Source organism: Penicillium chrysogenum (assembly GCF_028827035.1).
Source record: "Penicillium chrysogenum strain IBT 35668 chromosome Unknown utg000001l_segment0_segment0, whole genome shotgun sequence".
NCBI lineage: Eukaryota > Fungi > Ascomycota > Eurotiomycetes > Eurotiales > Aspergillaceae > Penicillium > Penicillium chrysogenum.
In genome coordinates this window covers 4,268,851-4,286,690 of record NW_026622749.1, presented here as the reverse complement: position 1 = coordinate 4,286,690, position 17,840 = coordinate 4,268,851, and the positions used below count along the sequence as shown (strand labels likewise).

The 17,840-nt window shown below is 50.0% G+C and overlaps 8 protein-coding genes across 8 annotated transcripts; 4 read left to right on the top strand and 4 right to left on the bottom strand.

The window, feature by feature from the left end:
- Nucleotides 1-28: 28 nt before the first annotated feature.
- N7489_001719 (uncharacterized protein) lies at nt 29-831 on the bottom strand (the record flags this gene model as incomplete). The annotated part of the gene is made up of 3 exons (XM_056707474.1): nt 29-268; nt 343-375; nt 556-831. The coding sequence occupies 3 exons, from the start codon at nt 829-831 to the stop codon at nt 29-31; spliced, it is 549 nt and encodes a 182-aa protein (XP_056571776.1).
- A 351-nt stretch (nt 832-1,182) lies between these two features.
- On the top strand, nt 1,183-2,506 carry N7489_001718 (protein phosphatase regulator SHP1; the record flags this gene model as incomplete). The annotated part of the gene is made up of 3 exons (XM_056707473.1): nt 1,183-1,257; nt 1,320-1,720; nt 1,780-2,506. The coding sequence occupies 3 exons, from the start codon at nt 1,183-1,185 to the stop codon at nt 2,504-2,506; spliced, it is 1,203 nt and encodes a 400-aa protein (XP_056571775.1).
- A 365-nt stretch (nt 2,507-2,871) lies between these two features.
- Nucleotides 2,872-4,008, top strand: N7489_001717 (Mrp/NBP35 family ATP-binding protein; the record flags this gene model as incomplete). The annotated part of the gene is made up of 2 exons (XM_056707472.1): nt 2,872-2,904; nt 3,064-4,008. 2 exons carry the CDS (start codon nt 2,872-2,874, stop codon nt 4,006-4,008), a joined length of 978 nt encoding a protein of 325 aa, XP_056571774.1.
- A 1,128-nt stretch (nt 4,009-5,136) lies between these two features.
- N7489_001716 (inorganic phosphate transporter) lies at nt 5,137-6,861 on the top strand (the record flags this gene model as incomplete). Its single annotated transcript, XM_056707471.1, has 1 exon — nt 5,137-6,861. One exon carries the CDS (start codon nt 5,137-5,139, stop codon nt 6,859-6,861), a length of 1,725 nt encoding a protein of 574 aa, XP_056571773.1.
- A 276-nt stretch (nt 6,862-7,137) lies between these two features.
- erg20 (bifunctional (2E,6E)-farnesyl diphosphate synthase/dimethylallyltranstransferase) lies at nt 7,138-8,248 on the bottom strand (the record flags this gene model as incomplete). Its single annotated transcript, XM_056707470.1, has 2 exons — nt 7,138-8,061; nt 8,129-8,248. The coding sequence occupies 2 exons, from the start codon at nt 8,246-8,248 to the stop codon at nt 7,138-7,140; spliced, it is 1,044 nt and encodes a 347-aa protein (XP_056571772.1).
- Nucleotides 8,249-8,743: 495 nt separating this feature from the next.
- On the top strand, nt 8,744-11,032 carry N7489_001714 (anaphase promoting complex subunit CDC23; the record flags this gene model as incomplete). Its single annotated transcript, XM_056707469.1, has 4 exons — nt 8,744-8,844; nt 8,905-9,628; nt 9,682-9,865; nt 9,924-11,032. 4 exons carry the CDS (start codon nt 8,744-8,746, stop codon nt 11,030-11,032), a joined length of 2,118 nt encoding a protein of 705 aa, XP_056571771.1.
- Nucleotides 11,033-11,230: 198 nt separating this feature from the next.
- Nucleotides 11,231-14,454, bottom strand: N7489_001713 (ATP dependent DNA ligase domain protein; the record flags this gene model as incomplete). Its single annotated transcript, XM_056707468.1, has 2 exons — nt 11,231-13,253; nt 13,304-14,454. 2 exons carry the CDS (start codon nt 14,452-14,454, stop codon nt 11,231-11,233), a joined length of 3,174 nt encoding a protein of 1,057 aa, XP_056571770.1.
- A 317-nt stretch (nt 14,455-14,771) lies between these two features.
- N7489_001712 (uncharacterized protein) lies at nt 14,772-17,233 on the bottom strand (the record flags this gene model as incomplete). Its single annotated transcript, XM_056707467.1, has 4 exons — nt 14,772-15,034; nt 15,995-16,195; nt 16,443-16,768; nt 16,818-17,233. 4 exons carry the CDS (start codon nt 17,231-17,233, stop codon nt 14,772-14,774), a joined length of 1,206 nt encoding a protein of 401 aa, XP_056571769.1.
- Between the last annotated feature and the right edge of the window lie 607 nt (nt 17,234-17,840).

Below are 17,840 nucleotides of genomic sequence, written 5' to 3'. Positions count from 1 at the left end.
GAGTTCTCTAGGAGTATCTAGTTTTATACTAGCAGTTCCCTAAGACCAAGGGGTAAGTGGCATAAGGGTAGAAGTGAGAATTTGTATCCACGGCAATTATAGGTAGGATAACGTAGCCGATAGCGATTAACGCTACGCTTCCTAAGGATTTAGAGTGTAGGGAAATATCGAACTCGAGAGCGATAAGATTAGAGTAAATTAGAGCAAGAGTGGTACTTCCTGTATCATTGCACATCGAGGAACTGGCGAGTCCGTCCTCCTTCTCATCCTGACATGGGCATGTAGCTGGTTTTTCTTAGTTAACCCTAAGCCCTTATTGATATAGTTCTGACCGTGACATACCTGGTGCATCATGAGAACGTTCGAATAAGGAAGCTAATAGTCAGTCATACTTAGCCTTAAACAGACGATAATACTACTAGGGCTATATAGTATTTGCCTAGAACGCGTGTGTCTGTGTCATCTGCTGATAAAACAAGCCCTGAAGATATTATTAGTATGAGCTAGTATACCTAGGTAATATCCGATATGTGACCGATAGAATAGGTGACTTACTTCACACCACTTTGTTGCTGTCTTTGGAATAGAAGGATCCTCCCAGGGGTCCTTATCGACTATTTGTCCATCCACCAGGTATAGTGGGGCTTCGCCTTGCTGACGTGGTTCAAGTTTTCCATCCTTGTAAAGTTGGATAAGGGGTTCAATGTTTATACGTTGCAGTTGACCAAATTCTGTTTTCAGATAGGCCTCGAGTTGTGCCACCCGTTCTGGGGCTTGGACAACGTACGGGATAGGACACGCAGGACTGAAATCGGGATGTGGGTTTGCCATGCTATAGAGTGGACACTATGTAGTGGCAAAGAGCTTGGATAGAGATCTGGGCAGGTTATGAACGTGACTGGAATAGGTTAGAGTAAAAGGTGAAAAATGTGGGTTTGTGTGGGTTTAGGAAATGTGGTGGGACTAGCCTAGCCTACTCGGGATTAGGCTATTGCATCACATGACCGTAGATATCCAAGTCTCCAACACAGCTGCTCTATTCCAAGGTTGACATTTACATTGTTCTCCTTCCCTGTATCTCAGACAAACACCTGTTTTTGCTATCGAACCTCTCTTTAATTCTTCGCTCGCCCTCCTCTTCCAACTTGGATCTCCGAAACAACCCACCAACCAACATCAACCATGGAGGGTAACCCCGCCGAGCACGATGAGGCTGTGTCTCAATTCTGTGCTATGACTGGAACTCAAGCTTCAGATGTAAGATTCTTGCTGGATCTACACGCCAATACGGCCGCTGACTTTGACTGCGTGATGTCTAGGCTCAGGAATATCTCGCTGCCAATGGATGGGACATCGAAGCTGCCGTTACAGAGTTCTTTGCAGAGCAGGACGAAGCCCTGCAAGATACCAGTGCTGGCGGGGAGCGACAACTAGGCACAGAGGGTGGCTCTGGAGCTCCCGTGGGGGGTAGAACTCTCGGGGGAAGTGCCGTACCCGCTTCATCTGCCGCTGAGTCCTCATCATCCGCCCGACGCGCTGCGCCCAAGAAGAAGTTTGCGACACTGGGAGACTTTGCTTCGGGAGGAGGTGGTGGCGGTGGTGATTCGTCCGATGGCGATGACACCGACGACCATGATTTCTTTGCAGGTGGTGAAAAGTCTGGACTAGCTGTGCAGAACCCGGATGATTTGAAAAAGAAGATCCTCGAAAAGGCCCACAGGTACGTTCTTTGCGGATTGCTTGAGATACTGAACCCGGTTAACCTTCAAACGTCAATAGGGCGCAGCCTCCTCCTTCCGACGCCCCTCAGCCACGGGCATCACATTTCACCGGCACTGCCCGCACACTCGGTGGTGATGATGCGCCAAGCCAGGTGATTGAAAGCCCCTCGGCGCCTTCTCAACAGCGTGCCCAGCGTGTTCAACGGACTCTTCATTTCTGGGCCGATGGGTTCTCCGTTGATGACGGCGAACTGTTTCGATCAGACGATCCCCGCAATGCAGAGATTCTGGACGGTATCCGCCAAGGCCGCGCTCCTCTTTCCATCATGAATGTTCAACCTGGACAGGAGGTCGATGTGGAACTCAAGCAACATGAGGAGAAGTACACCAAGCCCAAGCCGAAGTACAAGCCTTTCTCTGGTTCTGGACAGCGCCTCGGTAGCCCGACGCCCGGCGTACGGAGTCCGGCGCCCCCGACACCTTCGTCCTCCACGTCTGGAACACCTGCCCAGGAGCCAGCGAAGCCCAGCGTGGACGAGTCCCAACCTACGGTTACCCTACAGATCCGCCTAGGAGATGGTACGCGGTTAACATCTCGGTTTAACACAACTGCCACCATTGGCGATGTCTATGCTTTCGTTGCTGCTGCTACTCCGGATGGTGCAAACCGCGCATGGGTCTTGATGACGACTTTCCCCAGCACAGAGCTCAAGGACTGGGATGTTGTTCTTGGAGACATGCCCGATTTCAAACGTGGAGGTGTCATCGTGCAGAAGTGGCAGTGAAGTGCGCTACTAATACTCTCTTGACATTTTCCTCTTTAGAGTGGTTCCAAAAGCGAATACCAGCAGGACAATGGGTTGGTATTGGTGAACGTTACATGACATATCTGATACCGAAGGAGAACCTTCATATTTGCTACGTAGAGCAATGGCATTCGCCTAACACGCTCCAAATTCAAAACCAGTGGCCAATCAGACCTATCGTATTCCAAGGTTGCCATACCGGCGTTGTTGTAGAAGGTTAGTCAGAAGGCGATTGATAAGCCGCCCGCATATCCCGAGGTCGGCCTCCCCACTCTTGAAGTCATTCATAGCGCTTTCAGTTGCAACTTTTCCTTTCTCCAAACTAGACAATACATGATACGGATATGCCTCTTACTGGGGTAAAGAATGTTGTTTTGGTATGTGCGCCTTCAGACCCTTGCGGAGTCTTCGGCATGAAAAAAAGAAATCCGTGCCCCTCATAGCTTATCGATAACGGGGCACTGCTAGAAGCCACGAGCTTGAACTCACAAGCGCGATTTCTTGGATACGACTAACAAGAGATTCTTGAATATTAGGTCCTTTCCGGCAAAGGAGGTGTAGGCAAATCCTCCGTCACACTGCAACTGGCCCTCGCACTCTCGCTCCAAGGCAAATCGGTCGGAATCCTCGACATTGACCTGACAGGACCTTCAATGCCACGACTAGTCGGACTTGAAGATGCAAAGATCACACAAGCGCCAGGCGGATGGATGCCAGTACCTGTTCACGCGGCTGAATCCGCAGCTGGAGCCGACGCCTCAGCGCCTTCAACACAACCACAACGCGGCTCACTCCGCTGTATGTCCCTGGGCTTCCTCCTCCGCGATCGCGGCGATGCAGTCATCTGGCGCGGACCAAAGAAAACGGCCATGATCCGACAATTCCTCTCGGATGTGTTTTGGGGCCCGACTGATTACCTGCTCATCGATACCCCTCCCGGAACGAGTGACGAGCACATTGCGCTGGCTGAGCAGCTGCTCACGCTCTCCACTACAGACGCAGCGGCGGCTGCGCAAACAGGCTTGCCTCGACTTGCTGGCGCTGTCCTTGTTACGACGCCGCAGGCTGTGGCGACCTCGGACGTGCGTAAAGAGGCGAACTTCTGCGTTAAGACTAATATTCCTGTGCTTGGGGTTATCGAGAATATGTCTGGGTATGCTTGCCCTTGCTGCGGGGAGGTTAGTAATCTGTTCTCCAGTGGAGGTGGACAGGTGATGGCCCAGGAATTAAGTCTTCCATTTATGGGCAGCGTGCCTATCGATGTGAAATTCGGAGAATTGATAGAAGGAAAGATGGAGGCAGGGGATAATGATGAGGATGATGAGGACGAGGAAAGCCCTGAGACTCAACCGCAAGATACTTCCGCCGAGCCTGATGATCGACCGCTCGTTGAACGATACCGGGATACCTGGTCCTATCCTCGATTCGAAGGGTTCGCGAAGACCCTTGTAGGCAGCATTGAGGGCCCCGCTGCCGTGTAGCAGTGTTGATCATGCAAAAGTGTATTCAATTGCTTGTTTTCTAGCGACATGACATCTGTCCTGCTTTCATTTGCATTGCATTATAGGTGTCGGCAATTTTTGAAATGTCAAATCATACTATTGATGAAACGATCTATGTTGTACACCTTGAGCCTGAGCGCATATCTTCTCCATCAGGGACTGATCTTCTTTCCGAAAGAGGTGAAGACGTGCGATTCCCCCTGATCTCCGAGTCTCAAACCGCCAAGCTTGTTACAACTGTTTCTAGAAGCGAGACCCGGGCGTATGCATGTACGGGCGCCTCTCCCCAAAGTAGGCAGTGGACCATTGGGCCAAGATGCAAGTGAGTTTTAATTAGCCGAAGATCGCGAATGTAAAAGAGCCTTCGGCGTAGTCCGTGTGCGAGTCAGTATGTAAACAACCAAACGTCTCCCACGTGGGATTCTCGCATGTTGACACCTTGGTTTCCTGTTGGACGATTCTAGATTCCGATTCGCGTGGCCAATTTCCTCTAGTGAAAAATTCTACCTGGAAACCATACGATCACACAACTGCCCACAGATTCGCCAGAGTGACATGCTGCCAAGACTAGGCTGTGCGTCGTCCGCCGAGAGTCCATTGACTTCCAAGTCTCTCGGCGCCAAGGTTGAACCCACGTCAAGCTCTATTAAGCGTGCAATGGTAGCTCAGGTCCCGAGAACGTGCAAATCTACGGATTATGATTGGACCGTATAATCCATCGAGAACATTTCATCCTCGGGAAACGTGGTTGGCCCGATCTTGGCGTCCGCTCGCAGGTCTTGGCGTCACCTCGCGCCCGTCTTTGGTCATGAGCAACGTTCGTCTTTCGACGAGCCAATGACAGTTGCATATCCGGTGCACGCTGTCGGTGATATCTGTATTATGGGCTGCAGATGAAATGAGCAGGGCGAACTCAGTATGGATCGGGCTAGGTTCAGGAAAAGGTTGTATCACAAGCCGCACTTGGCAAGGGCCGTGGCAAGTTTGCAGTTCGTATAAGGACACAATAAAATCTGCATTGCTTGACTTACGACTATCCATTCCTTTCTTTCTCATCCTTCACATTTACCTTGTTGTGTGGTCAACACAGCCATCCCATTCTTCGCCATGGCACCCGCAGCAACAGCGAAGTATAACTGGATCTTGGCCATCACCACCATCGCATTCGTCTTCAGTGCCTTCGGAAACGGTGCCAACGATGTCGCCAACTCCTACGCCACCTCGGTCGCGGCCCAGACCCTCAACATGGCCACGGCCGGTGTCCTGGCTATCTTCACCGAGTTCATCGGTGCAGTAGCCCTGGGTAAGCGAGTCAGCGATACAATCAAGAACGGTATTATCGGAATTGACCGCTTCGATGGAAAGCCGGGTGCGCTTATGCTGGCCATGGGCTGTGCCGAAATTGGTAGCGCTTCGTGGTTGATGCTCGCCACCACCATGGGATGGCCTGTCTCGACTACACAGACTATCGTCGGTGCCCTCATTGGTGTTGGTTTTGCCTCCCAGGCTCCCATCACCTGGGAATGGACCGATGGCAGTGTCTCCCAGGTTGCTGCATCTTGGGGTATTGCCCCTCTCATCGCAGCTGCCTTCTCGGCCATCATCTTCGGTACTCTCAAGTACAGTGTCCTTGAGCGTGCCGATTCCTTCAAGTGTGGCATGACCATGATTCCGTTCTACCTCGCCTTTACCGGAGCCATCCTCGCCCTCTTCATCGTTATCGAAGCCCCTACAGCGCCCTCTCTGGAAGAGTTTGGTGCCGGCAAGGCGGCCGGTATTATCATTGGCGTCTTCGTCGGCTGTCTCATCATTGGCTATGTTTTCTTCATTCCTTACTTCAAACGCCGTCTCATCAAGAACGATGCCCGCATCAGATTCTGGCACCTTCCTCTCGGCCCCTTGCTGCTGTCGGAAAACCCTCCCCTCTACTTCCCCGGAAAGGGCGACCAGGTCGTTGCCAACTACTACGAAGATGCCTACGGTGAAGTCCTCGCCGGTCACAAGAACGAAGAGAAGGAGAAGGTCACTTCAAACGCAGACTCTGTCGTCCCCACCCCCGAGATTACCGCCATGTCCAACCCCTCGACACACGTCGGTGATGACGAGGAGAAGATCACTCCCCAGGCCGAGCCCCGCAAGAAGCGTCCCGAACCCACTGAGCGTTTCATCGACCCCGTCCGCCACCTCTCCTGGACCAACCCCCTCAAGGCTTGGGGTTATATTAAGTACATTCTCCTTCAGGGTGTTACTCGTGACGTGGTTACGCACGACTCCGCTGAGCTGCGCGCCATCCACGCACGTGCCAACCGCTACGACGACCGCGTCGAACATCTCTGGACCTACTGCCAAGTTGTCTCCGCCATTATGATGTCCATTGCCCACGGTTCTAACGATGTCGCCAACGCTGTTGGTCCTTGGGCTGCTGTCTACAGTACCTTCAACTCTGGCTTTGTCAACACCAAGGCTCCCACTCCCGTCTGGTTCCTGGTTGTTGCCGGTCTGCTGCTCGGTATTGGTTTCTGGTTCTACGGATACCACATTGTTCGTGCCCTTGGAAACAAGATCACCCAGATGTCGCCCACGAGAGGCTTCAGCGTAGAGCTCGGTGCCGCGATTACCGTGATGTTAGCTTCCAGACTCGGTTTGCCAGTCTCAACTACTCAGTGCTTGACTGGAGCGTCGATGGGAGTGGCTCTGATGAACTACGATCTTGGTGCCGTCAACTGGAAACAGCTTGGGTTCATTTTCGGTGGTTGGGTCCTGACTTTGCCTTGTGCTGGATTGATCTCGGGTCTCCTTTGTGTGATGGCATTGAATGCTCCTCACCTGTAGATAGATTGATTGGTTCCTGGTGTTGTTCGCCTTAGTTGGCCACGAACGGAACGTGTTGTAATAGAGGACTATTTGATTATAATTTCACATATTATTATATTTGATAAACTATACCCGAAAAGAAAATAGTAAATAGTAAATACGAGAAAGGAAATGATTAGAAAAGAAAAGAATGTTGCCGGACATGTTCGGGTTTGCGCATAGACCGTTGTATAACCTTAATCGATCCAGTCGAACGACGGGTATCCTTCTAAACAAATAACTGAGTATGATCATCTATTTGGTGCGCTTGTAAATCTTGCCAAGGAAAGCCTCGAAGACTTCCTTCTTCAGGCCCTTGGACTCATCGACGGCCGCAATCTTCTCGCGCAGCTCGCCAACAACCTTCTCCTCGTACTCCTTGTACACTTTCTCCAGCTGAAGCTCGTTGAAAAGAGCCTTGACCTTGGCCTCCTCAGCGGCGTCCTTGCGGCCGTAGGAAGCATCCAGGAGCTGGCGCTGCTCGGGAGTGCAGCGCTGGATGGCCTGGTTAACGAGCCAAGAGCACTTGTTGTCCTGAATATCGGTACCGATCTTGCCAATGAAGGCGGGGTCGCCGAAGTTGTCGAGGTAGTCATCCTGGATCTGGAAGTACTGGCCAAGAGGAATGAGGATGTCATGGGCCTGCTTGAGGTTTTCCTCGGTGGCCAGCTGCAGGTACATAAGGGCCAGAGCGACAGGCAGGTAGAAGCTGTAGTATGCTGTCTTGTAGGTGACAATGAACATGTACTTCTCCATGGAGAAGTTGTCGAGGTTGACGTTGTCCTCGGGGGCGGTGATGAGGTCACAAAGTTGACCCAACTCGGTCTGCCAGGTGGTCTCGTGGAAGAGCTCGACCATGTCAATGTAGGCGGGGTGCGAGCGGAAGCGCTGCTTGAGGATGAGGTAGATACCCGCCTCCAGCATGAAGGCGTCGTTGATAGCGATCAGGCCGACACCCTCGTGGCGGTACCAGCAGGGCTGGCCACGGCGAGTGATAGAGGAGTCCATCATGTCGTCGCTGACCAGGAAGAAGGCTTGGAGCAACTCAGTCATCCAACCCAGGATGCTGAGGTGCTCGAATTGCTCGTCGGTCAGGGGCTGCTTCAGGAGAGCAAGGCCGGTATCAGGGACCGAGAGGCCACGGTTGAGCTTACCGCCGGGAACATTGACATTGAGGGACTACAGAGCCAGATAATGGTGTTAGTGATGGCCTTTCAAGAACAGTCAGTCAAGAGGGGTTGCTTACCTTCTCGAACCACTCAAGCGCATTGTCAGGAAGGTTGTAGCGCTTTGCGTGGTCAATGATATCCTGAGCCAACTTAGGGAAAATAGCCTCGAAGTCGGCGCGCTTGGTAGTAGAAGCCATGATGACAAGTGGTACAGCGTCAATGATCTGACAGGAAGGACGAAAACATTCCCAAAAGGACCATTTCCCCGCGGAGGGACCCTTTGTCCTGTTTGTCCTGTTTGCCCTGTTTGTTGTGTTGCTGTTTCTCCAGGCGCAACCCGACGACGACGTGGATTCCTCAAGGCCATTGAACGATCTTCACATTATTTTCGAATTTGTGAGAAGCTATAGCTTGCTCCGGATCTCTCCTATTTTTTTCTCTCGTTCTTTCCGAGTACGCCTGTTGCTGTCTCATCCGTATCAACAACGCGAGGGCCAAGACCATTTATTTACACCACCGGACCTTCGCAAGTCGAGTTGCAATTGAACCTCTGCTCGGTGAGCTTCTTTCAACCGAGGGAAGCATGAAATTGAACCGTTGCACAACGTCTTGATATACTGAAACCTCCATCGGCGCCACAAAGCTGTGTTTGAATATTCCACCCCCGCCTATTTGCGACAAAGACTCTCGTCATGGAAGAACCTATGGATGACGGGATCCGGGAGCTTATGTACCAGCTGGAAAATGCTGCGATTAAGTGCTCTGAGCGATGTCTCTATCAATCGGCAAAATGGTACGACTCACAAGCTTCATTCGGATAGTCCTGGAGTGCTAATGATGCTGACGAACTCAGGGCCGCTGAAATGCTTGACTCCCTCCGGCCTTTAGATCATGAAGACACTGATCTCGAGTCTCCGATGGAGATCTCAGATCCTCCTGCACCAGCACCAAACCCTTACCTCCAAGTGCGCGACCCAGTAGAAGCCGCCCTTGAATCGCAAGAGTCCTACAAATACCTGCTGGCCAAATCTTACTTCGATACCCGTGAATATGACCGATGTGCGGCCGTATTCCTCCCTCCGACAACACCGCCCGTTCCTTTGTCAATTACCTCGCCGAACTCTAAGCCGAGGCCATCGCTGACTCCACACAAGGGCAAGGATAAAGCTTCACCGTTTCAAAGCTCAAAGACACAAAAGACCCAAATACAGCAGAATCCATATCCAAAACTCAGTCAGAAATCGCTCTTCCTCGCCCTGTACGCAAAATATTTAGCCGGTGAAAAGCGCAAGGAAGAGGAAACGGAGATGGTGTTAGGTCCAGCAGATGGTGGGATGGCGGTCAATCGAGAGCTGCCAGGTCTCGCTAGAGGTTTAGATGGGTGGTTATCTGAACGAACCGCGCAGGGGTTGGATGATAGGGGACAGGGATGGTTGGAGTATCTCTATGCTGTGGTCTTATTGAAAGGACGAAATGAGGAGCTGGCGAAGAAATGGCTGATCCGCTGTGTGCATCTAAACCCATACCACTGGGGGGCCTGGCAGGAGCTGAACGATCTCTTGGGCAGCACAGAAGACGTAAGTTATTATTCCCATCAGGAATTTCCTTCAGTCGATACTAATTCTAACAGTTGAAACAAATCCTCGAACTTCTGCCACAAAACGTCATGAGCTTAATATTCTACGTCTACTGCAGCCAGGAACTGTACCAGGCCACGGAAGACACCTACAGGTCACTCTCAGAGCTGCAGTCAATGTTCCCAGAAAGCGCATTCCTCAAAACACAACACGCGTTGTTGTTATATCACTCAAAAGGTGAAATGCCCTGGCTCCGGCTCAACGCGTGGTTGATTCATGAGCTAATACCATGCAGACTTCGAAGAGGCATCCCATATTTTCGAAGGCATTCTGGCCACATCACCCCACCGCTTAGACAGTCTAGATCACTATTCAAACATCCTTTACGTGATGGACCAGCGACCTCAACTTGCATTCATCGCTCAGGTTGCAACGGCCACCGACAAATTCCGCCCAGAAACCTGCTGTGTTGTTGGTAACTACTACTCATTGAAATCCGAGCACGAAAAGGCAGTAATGTACTTCCGACGTGCCCTCACCCTCGACCGGAACTTCCTATCAGCGTGGACCCTCATGGGCCATGAATACATCGAGATGAAGAATACTCACACTGCCATTGAGTCATACCGTCGAGCAGTCGACGTCAATCGCAAGGACTACCGCGCCTGGTACGGTCTCGGACAAGCCTACGAAGTCCTAGATATGTCTTTTTACGCCCTGTTTTACTACCAGCGCGCCGCAGCGCTACGTCCATACGATCCAAAGATGTGGCAGGCAGTTGGATCTTGCTACGCAAAGATGGGCCGAGTGGAGCAGAGCATCCAAGCTTTGAAGCGTGCATTGGTGGCTGGATCATTACAACCAGATGACGGCGGACAACCGGGAACCGGCGCAAGCCCTGCCCCTGGCAGTCGGAAGATCCTTGACCCAGAAACACTGCACCAAATTGCGACACTGTACGAACGTCTCGGCGACGAAGAGGAGGCCGCTGCATACATGGAACTCACTCTCCAACAGGAGTCTGGTGCTCCTGCCAATGAAAACCAAGATGACGACGAATCCTCTACCTCGGAGAATGGCCTTCAAAGCGATGCTGAGATTGAGCATTCAGGAGACGAAGAGCTCGATCTGTCGCAACGACGTCGCCGTAATCGTAAGCCTCGCGCAAAGGCTGAGTCGTTTATGCAGAATGATGACTCCATTGTCAGTGAGACGTGGAACGGTACCGGTGTTACAGCAACTACTTCCAAGGCACGGTTGTGGTTGGCACAATATGCGTCACGGAATGGTGATCTTGATCGTGCCGACCAGCTAGCAAGCGAGTTGTGCCAGGATGGAATTGAAGTGGAGGAGGCCAAGGCGTTGATGAGGGACGTTAGGGCGAGAAGGGAGGATGCGACCTAATTACATCGATTAAATGAGATATGTATGGTTTATCATGACAGCGAAATGTCCATGGTTTTTAACTGGTCTTTATGAATAATAGCTACGATTTTAAACCTCATTTTCACCTCGCAGAGGCAATGCAAGCGGTGAAATAGCTGTTTCGATATGAAGAGTGTTCACGTCTAGTATGATTCATTCATAAAAAGCAAAGGGGTATCAACTATATAAAACATGAGCTAGAGGTTCGATCGAGCTATACTCGCCCAACACAGCAATGGCGGTTTCATCAAAGGTCATCTCAATCCATGGGGACCTTGGTCCAGAGCCTCCGTGCTCTGGTGTCTCCTTTGACATGTCATGACGACGGCGACCCGAATCAGAGCGTAGTTGCTCTCTTCCCACGGATATACCATCAGAATGCTTGCTGAGATTCCACGAAAGACAGCCATAGAAATGATCACGTCCGATACCTGTCCACGTGTCACGCAAACAAAAGCGAAGGTCACCGGGGCGTAGATCATGTTCCAACATGCTTGATCCCAAAAAGAATATGCTTCCTATGGAGGGCAGTGGGCTTGTTCCACTATGGACGAAGTTGGAAAGAGTTTTGGCAAGACGGTGCATTTCTTTCCCTAGTTGAGTTGCTTTGGGATCAAACAGGACAATGCCAAATGCCGTTCCCTGTGATGCGGCATAAGGGTTGGACTGTCGGAGGGAAGAAGCAGATTCATCAGAACAGAGACACTGAACAAATTCATCCAGATCACAATATTCATAATCGTCGTTGGATTTTCCATCAATTTTGGGAAGTGTAAAACTTCCCAGCGAGGTTTCAGGCGTCCATATGGGGATAGTTGTCAAAGGAGATTGGGGGGACATCTTGCGTTTGTGCTTGGATGATGTTGGCACCAATGGCTTATCTGGAAGCCGTTCCTGCGACTCGTGTGACTTTTGAAAGTGCTCGTGTGCGGATATGAAATCGCTTGTCTGCACGGGATGCAGAAAGCCCGAAGATTTCTGGGACGCGATCTTTCCTTCCTTCTGGCTGGAATGTTGACGAGACGACAGGTTATCATTGTCGACGAGTACACTTTTTTCAACAACAGGGTTTTCATCATTTTGTGTGGGAGGCATTGTCTCATCGACGTAGACTAGTGGGGACAGTGGATAGTCATCACTCCCTTTCCGTATTGAACCTTCACGCAGCGCTTCCATCAATGGACGTGCGTCCATTAAACTTTCTTCAGAAGTAGTGGTGGCCTGGGGAACCTGGGATGACGAGGAATGGGTTTCCTCGTCGGTGTCTGAACAAGTCGCTTCTGGGCTTGGAGATCGCACAACATACTGATTAAGTCCACTGCAAGCCTCGAGGCGTCTTGCCCATTTCTCGCGTTCTTCAAGTTCATCCGCAGGCACAGCCCGGGCATGCTCAGCCGAAAGCTGCAGGCCTTGGAATGACGTACACTCTTCCAGTGTTCGGTCCGAGTGTATTTTCAAAATCCGTGGAAATCGAAGCGTGAAGTATCTGGCGCCAGACGGCTTTTCAAATCCGCTGCCCAGCATCTCCACGATGAAGGGCTGCTTGAACAAGGTTGTTGGAGGGGGAAGGGCCTGGTGCCCATGCTCAATGTGGAACCATTCGAAATTTTCAGGTTGACGTGCATGAAACTCGCCGATTTGATTGAGGATTTGCATGTTCTGAATGCTCATGCGATGCCGGTTAATCACATCAATGATTCGGAAACGCGGCAAATCACCGCGCTCTTTGACCTGGTCAGGGTTCAGAAGACAGGCAACAAAAAAGTGAGTCCATTTCAGCCCTTTAATTTGTCCCAGATCAGGAGCGTCCCGCGTGTTGTAGCTAGCTCCGACCAATGCAAGATCTAATGTGTCTCCAAGACCGGGTATGTAATCTTTCTTGAGTTTGATCCATCGGCCGCACATATGATCCGTATCAGTGGAGTATGTCGGAAAATAAGGCTCATCAGAGGCCTTCAAGACATATCCCTCCCAGTGCTTAGTCATTGCTTTCTCGAAACTCCGTTCGAGCCGATGATAGCTATCAGGTCGGTTGAAGTCCAGAACTTCCTGATAGGCAAGTTCCGCCCGGCCTGGGATGGTCTTTACTACCTGTTGTAATAGTAGTCGCCTTTCCCGATGAGGCTTGGCAAGGCATACGTCATTATCGAGGAGGAGAATGTCAAAGAACATGATCATCAAGTGCTCGTACGGTTGCGGCCTGTATCAATCAGCATAGAGTCCTATAGATTAAAAGGAATCGTGATTTACGGAGAATCATTATCAACTCCAATCATAATGCCAGATCGTGGAATAAACCTCCGAATTTTGCTAAAGTCCATCAGGTCACGATTCTGGTCATTCCATACAAGCAGCTCTCCCTCAAGGATGCAGCGGTGCGCAAACTTGCAGTCAGGCAATCCAGTGCGGAGAGTTTCTTCTATCACAGGTATGATTTTATCTTTATCTGCGGTCGAGTCCTTGCCACTTTTGGAGAAGATCTGGATGGGGGTATACTTGTTAGAGAGATCGACGTGGATCTGACAGTATTCACCATCGTATTTCCGTTCAATGCTCATCCGACGACCATTGGCCATTTGGTGACAATGTTTGATACTCCGAGCTTTGTAATAGTCAGGTCGTCCCACCTTGATACCAGGACGAGGACGCATATGTTGTAGAGCAACGGCGCTAAGACTTTTGGCTGTTTGGGGATCTGGGTTCGGAGGGAAGTGGTTTATTGGGTCTGAAGCGAGCATCTCCAACGCCCCTTCAAAGGAGTTCTGAAGCTGGAGCAGTTGCGGCAGAAGGAAGTGGAATTTCTTCAGGGTGTACTTTTCTGGAAACACGACAGGAGAGTAGCTTTTGAGAATCATGCGTGTGAGCCATTTGGCGTCGCGGCTACTTGATCGACGGTACAGCTTTGATAAAGTTTCTTCAACGTCCACAGCTGTACGATTCCGGCGGGCATGAGGGCCAGAGAAGCGGCAGCGTGATGCAATCATAGCCATGGCGCGATCGATTTCTTCTACCGACAACTCCTGGCCGGCTGGAATGTAATTCTCGGCTTGCCGCATGACAATTTCGACACACCCTCCGAGATCAGAACCGCCAGGTCTTTGCCATCTATTGAGTTCGGAAAGTCGGGACGATCCCAAGCCCAAGCAGCGGCCAATAACTCTCGATAGCTGAGTAGCTTGCAGCCAGTATACTCGGTCCGTGCGTTTTTCGGGGAACATGCACGAGAGCAACGCCACACGGTCTGTGTTGGCGTTATGAATTGTCCGTCCATGTCGAGAGAACCACTGCGCGACTGTTCTAATATCAGGATTATCGTTCTTGGCCGCCGTGGATGCCTTGGCCGTTCTGCTGTCATCTAGGCTGGTCAACAGATCACACAAGAAGGTGAATTTGAAGCCCATGGCCCATATCCACGTGAGTCACCTAGTGACACTGAGGTACAGTCGAGTTGGCCAAAGCTCGAGACTCCCGGACCCGTCCGAACGCGAAAAGAGGAAAGAGCGATGACACGTGTGCACGTGACCACTTTAGCCCCATATGGAGAACTATACGAACAATGTGAACACAGCGAACCATTATGAACCCTTCACTCGATCCATTGTACAGCAGTAGAAACATAAACCATCAGGCGCATTTGATGTGCCAGAGAGAGAGACCAACCTGAATATATTTAGATATATCAACAGGACAACGCAAGACATCAAATAGGAGTGAGTGACTATGTACTACCAAGCGTTTTCAAGAATTTCTTCTGTGCATCTTCGGTGTCCCGTTTGCAATTTTCCGCAATTTCCTCCAGTTCGTAACATATTTGCGCTGCCCTGGCACCATGGATCCTCACCTGTCCTGTTTGGAAATTATCGGGGGTAGCAGTCCCACGCGTCAAGTCCCAGAAAACGGCTTGCATGACAGGATCGATAAAGAAGTCTGGTGACGCTTTTTTCAAGTGCTCTTTGTAGAACAGGATAGATGAAGTCATGACTGGATAGTTAGGAGGTCAGCATATTCGAACAGAAGACAATCAGTACGGGTGTAATAAATGTACCGTGGCAGGAGGCCAACATCTTCTGTGAATCCTTCGAAATTTCCATCTTCATTCGTCTTAAGAAACGGTCCAACTTAACCACAACGAGAACTTTGTCAAAGGAACATGTAATATCCATAGAATCCTTAAGGAACTCGAGATTCTCAACGGGCCTGCATTATTAAAAAAAAAAAAAAAAGATCAATATTCGCCAGAGAGCTGTGGCCAAGGAGCGCAACCTACCATTCGGCTTTAGTCTCGAAATCATCCACCCCTTTCGCTCCCATTGATTGCCATTCTCTGATGACGTCTTGCAGACGGTAATACAAATCAAGAAGCGCTATCATCCAGTTAGCAAAGCAATACGTATATATAGCTAGTGACATATTATTATCTCACCGTCTAGAGAGCCGAGAGTTGCTGATATGGTGTGTATTGCTTTACCACCCTGACTTGTGAACACAACCGCTTCAGACCCCACTATCTGGATATCGAGTTCAAGGACTGTAATTGTGAGATTGGATCATCTCACACTTGGTCTTTGGAAGTCCCTTACTGTTTTCCTTGAATACCACCGACTTCTCGTCATGTGGTTTGGTTACACACACAAGCATGAGAGATTCACCCTCTATAGGATAATCGAGGTATAGATAGGGATAAATGTATGACTTTTCGGTCCCATCTGCGTACCCTATTTGGACGTTTTGAACCCTACCAGAGTTAGCTTATATATTGGCGGAATGTTCCAGGTATACCTTTTCATATAGGACGAATGATGGTAGAACTCGTTGGAAAGGGCAAATGGAAGATCCATGCGCTGAAGGTATCGGATACCATAAAGATGGTCCAAAAATTTATCCCGATCTAATCGACGTGAGTTAGTCTTCCAGACCTTCTAACTTGCCCATTCTGCCTACCTTGAACACTGTCAAAATTTACGAGCACTTGTTGAGAATCTGGTTTGGATTTCAATGCAAAATCTTCAAGTGCGAGATGGAACTGGTCATTATCATCGCATTTGCCGAGCTCGCTCAGGGGACACACGCCACCCTTGAAATTGCATTGCGCGATAATAAGACTGGATTTCCCTACTGGGACAACAAAACGCTCGGTCGATGCTGCATAATGTTAGACAAGTAGACAGAATAGACGGATAAAGACTTGCATTCTTCCAGCTGCATGAAATATAAATCTCCGGGTGTAGGGCCTTTGAATAAAATATGTGCCCGAATAGGCGTCATCATCTCGTTCGCTGGGCTTCTCTCCCAGCTACAGAAGAGGCTGACTTTTTTCTGGCCGACAGATCTGAACAGTGATAAGTTCGACGTGGATGAATAGAAACGAGGTGGGTATCTCACATTTCACATATGCGAACAAGGCCTGGGCTGTTAAGATCGGGGGCATCTTTGCCTTCGTCCTGGCTTATTCCAAAAATGCCGGGATTAGTCCAGTCGGTGGTATTTGGCCCTGGGATGACGTATGAAACACCGACACTGGAGCTTTCTGCATCTGACTGTGCGTCGTCGGAATCGCTTAGTTGTGAGGGTGCAGGGTCTGCAGGGTCTGCCTCGAAACCCGCTAGCTTCTTTCTCCACGACAGAGGTGTCCGAGTCGCGGGAGCGGCGGGCGATGTGAGAAGTAACTTCTTCTGAAGTTGAACCACCACATCTTCAATCTTCGTCGTTGTAGTACTTTTGACTTTTGTTAGTAACTCCCGTATCGAGCATTGGGCTTACATACCTCGTTTGAACAGACAATAACAGATCCAGCGACAGCTTATAGCTTTCGACCTTCCTCAATGAGTCCTGAATCTCCTTCTCTTTGAGCGTCCACTTGACTTTCTTCTTCAGTGCTTCGAGTCTTGAGCTTGACACCAGTCCTTTTAAGGACTTCTCCAGCTGTAGATACGTATCACCACAGTCATCCAAAGTAGTGTTGAGTGCATTAAGCCATTCAGAGTTTTTGGCGGCTTTGGCGGACTGGAACTGAACAATCTGTTGAATCTGCGATAGGATCCCCCTCACAGCGTGAACCTCTCTGGACAGCGAGTCTAACTCTTTATTATTCTTTGTGTTTATTATGTGGATGATATTGACGATCTGGGTTGATATGGTGATGAGACCAGCCAAAGAAGCGGCGATAGAAAGGGGATCCATTGTAGATATCTTTAGAGCCGAGCTAGCACGGAGTAATACAATGCAGAGCAGCTGGAAGATCTATTTTCTTTTTCTTATACTCGAACCATGCAGACGCGCGGGACATAGTACTCGCTTTGACCTTTGAGGCTGTCCTTGGCGACCTCGTATCTGCACTGGATACGGATGGAGGATCTTTAGCGTGCTCCTGCCATGATTTTAAGCCCAATCCTCGAGTAGATCACCAGAGGAGGGATACGAACATCGGGATAGTTTTAATTTCAGGGGAGAAAATGTGACAAAAACATGCCTTCGTATAGTGAAAATAGACACATGACCAAGGTAGAATGAAGTCGTCGGGAAGGGCAAACTAAATCTCATGGAATCGGATCTTTATACGAGGTCCTACTAGTGTACCTACATATCTACATATCTATATTGTACATATCTAGATATACACCGTGCTCCCCGGGGCCATGTGGAGTACTGATTAATTCTACACATAACCGTGCCAAGCGAAATTACACCTTGCTTGAGACAGGAATCTAGCCACACTTGTCACGGACTCGTGCCGAAAAGAATGATGTGAGCTTCCGTTGTAAATTTGACGGGTGTCTTAATCGTTACA